Consider the following 13,408-nt stretch of genomic DNA (forward strand, 5'->3'; position numbering starts at 1 on the left):
ATGATGCATTCTTATTTTGATACTAGACTGTAAGTTCCTCAAAGACAGGTTCCTTGTGTAATGATTGGAGTGATGCCACAGGAAAGCTCTGCTATGAGGAGAAGGCGTCTGAGGGCAAGCCACATGGTCAAGCTCCTTGGGGTCAGGAAGTGACGTTTGCTCCTGGGTACTGCCTATCAAAGCTACTGGCCAATCAACTTGAGGAGCCTCCCATTTCTGGGAGGAAGACACGAAGTAGCAAGCGGATGCTGGCTGAGGGCTTCTTCCTCTTTTGGTTCCTGACCTTGCCATGGCAGGTTGGATGATGGGGTCTCTTAGAAATATTTAGATTGGGGCAGCTAAGTGGTGCAGTGGATAGAGCACCGGCCCTGGAGTCAGGAGGACCTGAGTTCAAATCCGGCCTCAGATACTCAAAACTTACTAACTGTGTGACCCTGGGCAAGTCACTTAACCCCAACTGCCTCACCCCCCCCAAAAAAAAAGAAAAGAAATAGTTAGATTTTTACCTTTCTCTCTGATCCTAATGCTCTTTAATAAATACTTAAATACTCTTGCTAAAGCTTATAATTTATTGGCAACCACTTATTAGATTTTAGATAGTATAGCTAGAATTTTAGCCCCTTACACTTGCCTTACCTAAACTTCGTACTAAGACAGTACTCTGCAGCCAGTAGGAAATTAATACATAAGCATGTATGTATACATAAATGTGTATATATATATATATATATGTAGTTATTATTATATGATGAGTATATACTTATATATGTATACTTATATGTACATATATTCATGTTATGTACCTGCATAATAATGTGTAATTATATTATTATATCATACTACATTATGTTATATTAGTTTATAGATGTTCCTAGTGACTAGCTCTTTATAGTTTCTTGTCCTGTCCAAGTATATGGTCTGAAGTACTCCTTTCCTGTCTGCTCTATTGACTGAAAGCCAACCAGTGAATTAGTATGTTTGACAAAAACTAGTTTACAAGCATGTTTGATAAGTTTCTGGTTTTTTAAAAAGACATATGTTCCTCCTCCTGGTCTAATTGCACTTTGGCCAGGGAGGTTTCCCTTTTTTCTCCTAAGTTACATCTGTTAGGACAATATCAACATATCCCAGACATTCGTATGGTTAAGAATCTTGTGGAAAATTCTTTTCTCCTCCCCCATCTCCAGACTGGTTATTTCATAAAAGAAAATGGGAAAAGCTGGTTGGTTTATCTGATAGTTTAGCTGTTAACTGCCACTCTAGATATGTTATTCACAGACTAGATTTTATTTTTATGTAAAATAGATATTTTGGGTAAATAAACCTATATCAGGAATTTTATAAGTAGATTCCAGGGTAGTCTCTTCTTGGAAAATACAGGCTAATTGCCAATACTGTTACACCTCTATGTGGAGTATAGATGGGAAGGTAGGGGGTGTATGTAGTAGGTAGGGTCCTGGACGTGGAATTTGGAACACCTGAGTTCAAAGCTTGCTTCAGATACTTCCTTTCAAATGACATTGGACAATTCACTTACTCTCTCAGCTTTAGTTTCTTCATCTGTGAAAATGGGTATGATAATAGCACCTATTTCTCAGAATGTTGTGAAGATCAGATTGGACAACATAAGCAAAGTGCTATGGAAACCTTAAAGTGCTGTATCAATTCGAGCATACTCTTATTATTAATATGAATAATAATAATGGGTGTCTGTGATGACCCTGAGGTATTTACTTCAAAACCCCCAAAATACCTTCTGAATTATCAAGAAACACTGATGTGATGCTCCATGTAGTCTAAGCTTAATATATTTCATTGGGTTATAATTCTTTGTATTGCATGCCCATTAACCAGGCATAGCCCTCAAAACCAAAGGGTCACTTTCACAGTATAATGAGATATTTCAGTAGCACTGGAGGGTTTTTTTGGTAAAATAAGTGACCTAGGAACAATTATATACAACCTATCCATGAAGGCAAATGAAAGATTAAATGCCATGAGGATGCAGAGCAACATCATGTACAGGGACAAATGTGAGAGTTTCCTGGAGGAGGTGAGTTTTGAGCCTTCTCCAGAAGGGAGTAATGAACATGTATGGATAGGGATTAAAGGTATGCATTTTAATTAATTGATTAGCATATTCAAATTGCTGGACACCTTGATTGATTCAGCTAATATTAAAATGGCCTCAGTCTTTAAAGAGGTATGTAATTGTGTTTATTGTGAAAACACAAGTGATTGTTACAGATAAAGAGCAAATTCAATTTACTTCATCAAACTCCCTTGTGGAATATGAGCTGTGGCATATTTTCTTTGCATAAGGTTTTTTTTTTTGTAAAAAAAAAATATGAAAGAGAAGGTTAAAAAATGTCTTTATGAGTGTCAAACTCTCTCCTGAATAGCCCTCTTGTCCAGCCCAATGTGGACACTTACCAGCTGTAACCTTCCACCTCAGAACCACTTCTACCCTGATATTTCCTACTGTTGACAGGTATAAGAAAACCCTGCAGTTATCAAAGTATTCACACTAATCCTTATATCTGTCGCCCCTATTGTTTATCTGTGTTCCTTACTCTCTCACCTTAGCCTGCCCTTGGGATCCCTTGAGGCCCCATAGTTACTGTCTGCTTCCTAGCCCTGCCTCCTTCCCTGTTTTGACTCAGTACCTTTCTTTGGTATAAGTGCCCCAACATGGAGTATGCTTGTTGGTTTCTTACCCTCTAATTCCACTTCACTCGTAGATTTCACCTACTTCTCCACGCCCAGCCACTTCCTATTGGCTCCTTCTCTTGGTTCTTTGTCTTGTCTTTGATTTCCCAGCCCTGTCTTCTCCATTGCCTTTCCAGCACTTACTTGGCACATATTAGGAGCTTAATAAATTCTAGTTGAATTTATTACTGACTGGTTTTCCTTTTACTCCTCCACCTTCCCCTCCTTCAGAGGAGACACTTTCCTAATGTGTGGTTGGACTTCAGCCAGATAGATATGAAAAGTGCTGTTTTCTTGTCTTTATCAGTTAACCCTGGGAAAAAGTGATTAAAAGGGGAAAAAAATCCACAATCACCAACTTCACATTAGTCTGAAGTTTTTACTCGATCTACATCACATGGTTTTAAACTATTGCTATTTCCTCAGATGTTTTCCTCCTCCAGCCGTGAAAGTCTCTCTTTCTTCTCAGTTGAATTTCTCCTTTGTACTTTTGTTCTTTCATCCTCCCCCGTAGCAGTTTGCTGCAAACCTTGTCATTGTCAAATTGCCTTTATAATGGTTTTGCTATTTCTCTTTCTGTATTGGTTATTTCTACGTGATTTATGCTCATCAAAGGACATGCTTGCAATTGAAGGGTTGTCACTCGGTTCCAGCCACATCTACCTCATTCCCAGTCTACTTAATAATGTTCAGTACTATTCAAACACCACAGTCGAGCCATAACTATTACTCCTTCAATATGATAACACAATTAATCACAGACTAATAGGAAATCTTCATTCTGTTATCCCATTTCAATTTCAGAAAGATCTGTATGTACTCTTCCAGAGCATCTGGTGTTCTAGTCTGGGGATGTGTTGTTTATTTCTTGCAAAAGACTTAAAAAGACATGGATGTGTTAGGTAACAATATTAGATAACCATATTTATTTGTCTTTTTTAATAATCCCCCCAATAGCACCATTTATATAATAGTAGTTTGGGGTTGAGAAAATGATAATTATGTCTATTTCTAGATTGTTTTTTGCTTGTTTTGTGGGGAAAAAAGAAAGTAGAGGGCGGATTTATGTCTTATGCAGGTAAAGGACCATGACTGATAACCACTCAGCATAAAATAACAATTAAATTATTTGTAATTTTAAAAAGTATTAGGTATATGGTGAAACTAGTCTTATTCTTGAGATAAATAAGGAAAATAATTGAACAAATTGAAACTGGTACTTTTTTTCCTGCACCCACCCATTATGTCATTGAAATCAATTAATAAATGTTTGTTGGGTTTGAATCTCAGCTGTGCTTTTTATTACTTGTGTGACCTTGGGTAAATCCATTGGGTTTAAATTTCCTCATCTATGAAATGAGGAAGTTAAACTAGATAACCACTAACGTCCCTCCCAACTTCAAATCCATGTTCCTAAATCTTATTTCTCATGTGCCCAGAAACACATTTCTTTAGTGGTTTCATTTCTCAGCCAGGTGTGAAGTGTTGGTGTTGTTTTTGTTTTTGTTGGGGGAGAGGGGGCTGTGTAAGGAGGGATTATTTGTTTTATTTTACTTTGAATACACAAATGTTAAGGCATTGTTCAATTTTTTTTCTTTTCATCTTTCCAGACGATTGTTAGAGGAAACAAACCCTGTAAGGAAACTTCAATCAACGGCTTGCTAGAAGAATTTGACAATATCTCTGTGACTCGTTCCAATTCCCTAAGGAAAGAAAGCCCTCCCACTCCTCATCAGGGCACCTCCAACCATGTGCAGGGACATTCAGAAGAAAATGGTTTTGTCACATTCTCTCAGTACTCCAGTGAATCTGATACTACCACTGACTACGTGACAGAAAAGTACAGAGAAAAGGGTCTATGTGGAGATGAGTTGGATCGATATTATAAGGGCAGCCACGTAACGAAGCAAAATGGACACGCTGTGAAAATGAAATCTGGTGATGCCTATTATTCCGAGATGCAGGCTTTGAAATCAGATATGTCCAGGTTTCCTACAGATTATCACACCCACATGGATATGCTAAGTAAACCAAGTGAATATGGTGGCTTCAAGTGGGACTATCAAAGAATTTCAACTGCATCCCCTCTAGATTACCGAGACCCCTTTCAATTGACTCCCTCTAGGACTGCAGGGACGAGTGAATGCTCAAAAGAAAGTCTGGTGTACAGTGAAAGTGAATGGAGACCCGGCATGGATGAGTACGATAAGAGGCCGAAGTCTTCATACATAAATCAGACCAGCCCTCAGCCAGCCATGCGGCAGAGGTCAAGATCAGGTTCTGGGCTTCAGGAACCTGCCATGCCATATGGAGCAAGTGCATTTAAGTCACACCCACAAGGACACTCATACAGCTCTTACACCTACCCTCGCCTCTCAGAAACCACCACGTGCATTCCAAAGGTAAAGTTGGCAACTTTCCGTCCAATTATTCTCCCTCCCCAGTCAAGTTGCGTCTTCTTTCATTAAGCTGAACTTAGAAATATAGTAACAATATGAACCTTTTTTCCCTAAATAACTACAGCAAAAACAACAATAAAACAATGACAATAGGGTAGCTTCACCATAGCTTTTTAAATAAGAAATGTCATTGACTATCACAAAATTGCAATGGTCTAACAGAAAACACAAGTAACACGTCACCCCCTAGTCCTTTGCTCTTTCCACTACACCTTGACATTACATAAGGGATTCTATTGCTTTTCAAGTACGGTAGGTATCCACAAGCCCAAGACTCCTCCACCTTTTAAAGGGGGAGGTCATAAAGGACAATGATAGGATAAATTATTTGTTACAGCTGAAGGAGATATTCCTCTATTCCTTTTCCTACTTAAATAAATCAAAGAGCTGAGCTCTTCTGGGCTTATTGAATGCAGAAATCTTTGCTTATAACATATTGTACCATCACAGGCCAGCAGAAGGCTGAACCTATAGGAACAACCTTCAGGTTATTTTTTAAGCTCTGTGTGGCCTTAAAAATCACAAAATCTTCTCATTTAAAGCAAATGCTGCACTTCTTAATTTAAGAACAATAAAGTCTGGGAGCCAAAAGCTACATGTCTTTATTTGAAAGTTCTGTGGGAGGGAAGGGAGAAGGATGGTGTGTCTGCTGTTAAAATGTTTACTCGATTAAAAAATTAGACATTCAGAAAGACACAAAATAATGCATATGTGTTTAGAACTCTGTTTAGTGCTTTTAAAAAAAACTCTACCAAGAGGACAAATTTCCCACTATAAGAATAGAGGTCATGATTGTTTGGTTTGCTTCACTCAAAATGCAGAGAAGAGTGGGTGGTTCTCCTGCCTGTAATGAGATGAATAACAAATTGATTTTGTCTTTTCCAAGTCTCTAGAAACTCAAATGAGCAGAAGTGGCATCATTATTTCAAAAAATCAGTTTGCATTTTTAAAGTCTCATTTTGTCTTATTATGTGATGCAACTAGCCTGGTTGAGTGTCCACAACAGTGCCTTGGAAGCAACTCTCTTACTGTGCTAGAATACTTTGCATCCCAGTGGATAAAAAATATTTTATGCCTCCTCTACCCCACCTTGAGATGCAGCCATACCTGCCCCAGAATAATGTTTAACTATATATTCTACCAAAGTATTTGGTTACTGCCAACGCCTGTACACAACTTAATTTCAATGTGTGCAATACAGAAATTATCTTTCTCATAAAACCTTCCTCTCTTCCTAACTTCATTATTTTTCCTTCCAGTCACCCCAGTTTAAAACTTTTGTTTCTTCATCCCATTCTGTCACCCCTCAAATCCAATAAGTTGTGGACTCAGGTTAATACTAATTCCACAACTAAGTCACATCTGGGCTTTTCTCGCAACTCACAAAACCCCTGTCCTCATCTCACCTGGACTCTTGCAGTAGCCTCTTAATTTGTCTCCCTGCCTCTTGTCTCCCTCCTCTCTAATTTATCCTCAGCCTAAATGCTAAATTTATATTCCTAAAACAAAGTCCCTGCCATCATCACTTTCCTACTCAAGAAACACAAGTAGATTACTCTTGCAACCAGGCTAAAATACTTTGACATTTAAAACCCCTTTAACAATCCCTTTCCAAACTGGTCCACTTGCTATCACCTATACAGAACCTTCCATCTTCTACTTCCATACCTTTGCACAAGGTGTACCTCATGCCTAGAATATACTTCTTCCTCGTTTCCATTTCTTAGATTTCATCATTTCCTCCAAAGCATAACTCAAGTGCTACATTTTATAGGAAGTCAGTATTAAATCCCTCAATTTTTAGTATACTCTATAGTAATCATTTGATTTATTTTATTACTTATATAACATTATAAATTTCTACCAATATATATATATACATTGTATACATATAACATTATAAATATGGTATTTTATTTTCTCTGTACATGTAAGATCATGTTATTTCCTCCCAATAGAATATTAGTTTTTTAAGAACAGAGATTATTTTCATTTTTGTGTTTGTATCCCAGTGAATTATATAGAACTAGGCACATTGTAGGTGCTTAATAAATGTTTGTTGAATTTAATGGAAGATTAGCTAGAATTATAGCTAATGTTAAATTTTGTTTAAAACTGACATTTCCAGAGGAGACTTCCTAGTGATCTGAAGTGGCCATGTGACTGTTATTATGGATGGTCAGACTCTATAATTGGGTACCAAGCAGTACCTAGTTTTTTTCAAAGTCCTCTGAAAGGCCAGTTTAATATTCTCCAAACCTATAATATGGAAGATAAAAGGCTAAAGTAATACATTTTCTCCACATCCCAACAGAACCATAGTTAGAAACTTTTATACTTGAAGAAAATTCAACTGATCGGTAGAGGAAGCGAAGGCTCACAAGAGAGTCCACCGATGATGTACTTAGAGAAGGGGCAACCTACCCCCAAAAGAGACCTTCCTGAGCCACCATAGAATGGCCAATGGTCCCTAAACCCTACCAGTATAAGGCAGGGAGACATGGCAGTGAGAGAAAGCAGGCCTGAGTAGAGGGGCACCATGGTGATGAGAACCTGTCTCCATCAATCAATCAATCAATAAGCATTTATTTAGTACTTATTATATACTATTCACTGTGTTCTACCCATGTAGGCAAGACACTGGTTGTTCCACATCCTAGTTATTCCCTAGATTTTGGCTTTTCCTCCTGTTATAGACTGAAGTCATCTAGGTGTTTTGATTACTAAAACTTATGAGAATAGAGGGGCGTGAGTTGGTGTAGTGGACAGAGTACTGGGCCTGGAGTCAAGAAAACAGCTTCCTGAGTTCAAATCTGGCCTCATACACTTACTAGCTGAGTGACCCTGGGCAAGTCACTTAAGCCTGTTTGCCTCAGTTCCTCATCTGTAAAATGAGCTGGAGAAGGAAATGGGCAAATCACTATAGTATCTATCTTTGCCAAAAAACCAAAAAACCCAAACGGGGTCACAGTCAGACATGACTGAATAACAACAGAGTGTATCTGCTCTCATTGTACTCAATTTTGTTCTGCTGTAAATAGTTCAATATTGACATTCCATTTCTTCAAGAAGATAGCATAGGTAGGGGAACATTGGTGTGGCAGCTAGATAGAACAATGGATAGAGTGCTTAGCCCCGGAATTGGCTCAGACACTTACTAGCAGTGGGACCCTAGGCAAGTCACTTAACCTGTGTCTGCTTCAGTTTATTCAACTATAAATTGGACATCTTAGTAGCACCTACCTCCTAAGGTTGTTGTGAGGATCAAATGAGTTCATATTTTTAAAGTGCTTATCACAGTGGCTGGCATATAATAGGATACCTAATAAATGTTTATTTCCTTCTTCCTTCTCTCCCTCTTTCCTCCTTCTCTTCTTCCTTCTTTCCCTTCTTTTTTCCTTCCTTCTTTCCTTCTTTTCTTCTCTCTTGTTCTCCTTATGATGGAAATTTCATACTCTGGGTCTGGAAAGCCAGGTTCCTCGATTGTAGATACATCTATGTGGTGTAGTCAACCCTATTTCAACCTCTACTAGACATCCCTCTATAGAAATTACACCAGGGGCAGCTAGGTGGTGCAGTGGATAGAGCACCAGCCCTGGATTCAGGAGGACCCGAGTTCAACTTACTAGCTTACTAACACTTACTAGGTGTGTGACCCTGGGCAAGTCACTTAAGCCCAATTGCCTCACCAAAAAAAGAAAAAGAAATTATACCCAAATCTAGCTATCCAGATCTGGCCTCTCTCATGCACCCCAGATCTGAATTTCGAGTTGTCTATAGGATACATCTTCACCAGCACCTCATTACCTTTTCTCCCTAAACCTGCTTTTCCTTCTGTGTTCACTATTTCTGTCAATAGTACTATACTGCTATTCACAGTGTACTCTTTGTTCAAAGGCTTGTAAATCATTGTTGACTTTTCCTTTTCTCTTTATCACAAATCTGTTAACTCTTGTCAGTTCTGTCTAAGCAAATCCATTCCCAACCCCTCTTGATTATACTTCTATCTCCTTAGTACTAGCCCTCATTACCACCTATATAGACTACTGCAAGAGCCAAGGTTTTCTTTTTTGCCTCTATTCTCACCCCACCTTCCATCCTTTATATCTTCATATCTCTGCCAGACTAATTTTCTCATCCATAACTATGGTCACCTTGTTCAGTCATTTCAGTTGTATCCAACTCTTCATTCCCCATTTGAGGTTTTCTTAGCAGAGATACTAGGACGGTTTGCCATTTCCTCCTTTAGCTCATTTTATAAATGAGGAAACTGAGGCAAACAGGCTAATTGACTTGCCCAGGCTCATACAGCTACGAAGTGTCTGAGGCCAGATTCTAACTCGGGAATATAAATCTTCCTGACTCCAGGACCAGTACTCTACCACTGCACCACCTAGCTGCCCTACTGGGCACATTACTCCTCTGTTTAAAAAAAAATCTTCAGAAACTCCCTGTTGTCTCCTAAAAAAAAAAGTTCAGACTCTTTTTTTTTTCCTCCCAGCATTCAAAGCCCTCACCAGTCTGGCACCAGCTTCATCTTCCAAAGTTAACTCTCATCACTTTCTTCCACATGTTCTATGTCCCAACCAGCTTATATGATTCAGCTCCCTCTAAACAGACCATAGGCTTTTCAACCTTCCTGTCATCACTCCTTCAGTTTCATGTACCTGAAATGTTTTCCCTTCCTTTTACCTGCTGACTTACTGGCCATCTTTTAAAACCTGCTCCAGGAAGACTTTCTCCATCTATGCCCTCTGCCTCCACCCCAGTGTAGTACCATTTTTCACCACTTATTAATCTACCTAATTCAATTCTACAGAGATTTATTCTGCACATACTATGGGCAAGACACTGTGCTAGGTAAGGACCCATCATGCGGTATTGTATTTTTCTATATTATCTATGTTCATCTAAACCAGGAGTTCTCAAAATGTTTGGTCTCAGGATCCCTTTTATAAATTATTGAGTCTTTTTATCACTTTTGTTATTTACTTATTTAAAATATTTTATTGGCCCTCCCAAAGGGCTTTTGCTTACATTGTCATATCCATTGATAGTTACTATTTTAGAAATGAAAATGTCTTTTCATGAAAATAGTTTTAATCTCATAGACCACATGTAAAGATGTCAGAGACCCACAGAAGTCCTTAGAGTACACTTTCAGAACTGCTAGTTTAAACACTAAGCTCCATGAGGGCAAGGATTGTCATGTGTAAAAAAATCTTCCCCTAATCAATCAACAAGCATTTATTAAGTGCCTGCTGTGTGTAAGAAACTAGGTGAGGTACAGGAAATACAAATATAATTAAAGAAATCATGCCTATGCAAGGCACTCACATTCTAATAAGGAAGATAAGCATATCTACACCTATAAACAGAGAATAAATACAGAGTAGTTAAAACAAGGTAAATTAGTAGGGAGGGCACCAGAAGACCTTTCACAATCCTCTTCACACAGTGGGAAGCCAATAAACCTCTGTTGGTGGGGGTGTTCATAGACAGAATGAGTCATTACTTATACAAATGGATTCGGGGGTGAGCTGGAAATTCTGTCTTTATTTCGTGCTAGGCAAAAGGAATTAATGAAACAATACTTATAGTCAGATTATTCAAGGAACAAGTAAAGGATGTTAAAGATAGTGAGTGGATGACTTATCTGAGCCTCAATTCCCTCTTTTCTAAAAAAAAAAGATAATATGCACTCTTATCCCAAGAACTCATCAGCAGAAAGTGTTTTATAAACCTTACAACAATAATATGTTGTTAATCAAGAAAAGAATTATGGTCCCTTAGTTTTTCTGCTTCACCAATAGCAACCATATGTCCTTGGCATTGGTATCAAACTCAAACAGACTTAGAAAACCACAAATTAGCATTACCTATGATGTATTATATTTTTATTTATTCTGATAAACATTTTCCAGTTACATTTTAATCTGATCCCTTTGATGATTCTGGGGAATCTACCACAGGAAACAGAGTCAGGAGGACCAGGACTTAAATGGTCCTCTAACTCATACTTAGCAGAGTGACCCTTGACAAATCACCTAATTTCTATGGGCTTCATTTTCTCCTCCTCTGTAATGGTAACAATAAATGGCCCAACACTTAACTGATAATCTCTGTATCAAATGAGATGTGAATGTCAGTTATTATTCTTAGTACTATTATTATTATTATTATCTCATTATCATCTTTTCCAATGGAATTCAGATAGGGGCAGTCCTAAGACAAATTTCTACCTTGTTATTATTCTTTTTTAAGCTGAATTCTTTTTTTTTTAAATTATTATACCACATTGCATCTCAGAATGGATCTTTAAAAGGATTATCCAATCATAGGTATAGAGCTGGAAAGGACTTTATACATTAAGCCCTTAATTTTACAGATAGTGAAATTGAGGCTTAGAGAGTGACTTGTCCACAGTATCATGCTGTTAGTAAATATCAGAAGCAGGATGTAAACAGTTGTCTTTCTGACTTCAGATGCAACATAGTATCCCCCATTAATTTCCCCATAACAGTATCCAGTATGCTTCCCCATAGCAGTTGGGAATGAGCATCCTCACTTTTTTCATTTCTTCAAAGCATGTGTTTATATGTAATTTTATTTGTCACAACCCCCAACTCAGAGCTAGTTCTGCTATGAGGAAAATTCAGGACTAGGACCCTTCTTGCCTTTCCCTGCCCCTCAAGGTTATTTAGCACTAAGGAAAATGTGGGTGATTAAACAATATCAAAGATCACCAGAATATATCACCACCATTTCATTCCTCACTATTTCTTTGTGAAAGACAGCAGTGGAAATCACCACCAAGCTGTCCTCTCTTTCAGCCTTCCTCCACTGGTTTAGTTATTTAGAACACCAAATATATTCGTGAGTGTTATAAACAATATAATAAATTCTGTCTGGGATTGACTAGCCAGACACTGGGAGAGACACAGTGTCCTTTGCAAACCCTTCCTGGCTGTGTTCCCCAGTATTATCTCCTTTTACCATCCTTCTCCTTGAAAGGAAATCACTTGGAAGAGCCTTGCACAACTTTAGTGCACCAATAATAGTGATGACTCACAGTTCTATGCAGCAGTCACAATTCCAAGACTCATCAGCCATCTCAAGAACTCAACAGCAGTTTCCTGTCTAGAAACAACTGCCGGAGAACCTTGCTCTCATAGGCACATTATTTATGCAATGGTTTATTCAAATAAGAACCCCATCCTGCATCTGATATGCTGCAACTGGGGACCACATGAAAACTATAAATACAAACAAGGAAAAGGACTTAACATTTTAAGGTGTGCCTAGCTTTTGCATGTTTCTTTAAATTTAGGTTCATTAAGACCCATAAAAAAATCTGAATAGATTATTTAGCTCTATTATCTGCAGCTGTCTCTTCTGATATACTTCAGGGATTTTTATTTGCATATGAATTGACACATCTCCCCCCTAAGTGCCATTGTTCTTTTTAAACAAAATTTGATTTTTGCTGTTATGTGTATGGTTCCCCTCCCCCCATCATTCATATTAAAAATAAAATGAATCTAAAGTGGCACAATCCCTGCCCCTTTAATGAAAGGCCTTCATGTTGGAATGGTCACAGGCATGTTTGGATAATATTCTGAGTTGGTGAAACAACCCACTAAGCAGGCAGAGCACATCCTACTTCAGCCTGGTGCACTGATGGATTTCATGTCAGATCTTCTCATGCTCTGTTGACCTCCTCTCAAATAGAGTCTGGATTTTGTGAGTTTGAAGCATCCCCTTTGGGACATAATTGGATCTAACAATACAAAAGGAAAAATGACCCAAACACACCCCCTTCTTAACCCAGCAATTACTCCTCCATTCACTCAAATCCTTTCATACCCTACATATTTGTGTGTCTGCATTTGCCATTTATTTTATGAGGCAGGAAAGTAAAGACCATTGTCTTTAACCTATTCTGTTGTGTGGTTCTATTAAAATTATAATATGTTCTGTTATATGTAATCCACAGATAGGATAGTTGCAATCAAAATATTCACTGCGTACATGTAATTTTGAGAGCTCAGATGAATTCTGTTCTCCCCAGGCTTAAGTAACTTCCCTAGCAGTAAATCATGAGCTCAGAGAGACATATTATTTCTTTCATCCCACACTCAGAAACTCCATTGTGGCACAAATAATGCATAATGACCTAGGCTACTGCAATTAAATGTCAGCCCAAAGTGTGCAGAGTCCTTTTATCATCTGGCCAGAAA

At 38.2% G+C, this 13,408-nt stretch overlaps 1 protein-coding gene across 6 annotated transcripts in view; it reads left to right on the forward strand.

Moving 5' to 3' along the window:
* The window catches only part of PAK5 (p21 (RAC1) activated kinase 5), a 317,031-nt gene that overhangs the window by 269,820 nt on the left and 33,803 nt on the right, over positions 1-13,408 (forward strand). For all 6 annotated transcript variants that reach the window (XM_043986936.1, XM_043986938.1, XM_043986939.1 and 3 more), the window contains exon 3: positions 4,320-5,111. In XM_043986936.1, coding sequence (XP_043842871.1) covers positions 4,320-5,111 — 792 coding nt within the window. The remainder of the gene's footprint in view (positions 1-4,319; positions 5,112-13,408) is intronic.

Source organism: Dromiciops gliroides, chromosome 2, assembly GCF_019393635.1.
Source record: "Dromiciops gliroides isolate mDroGli1 chromosome 2, mDroGli1.pri, whole genome shotgun sequence".
Classification (NCBI taxonomy): Eukaryota; Metazoa; Chordata; class Mammalia; order Microbiotheria; family Microbiotheriidae; genus Dromiciops; species Dromiciops gliroides.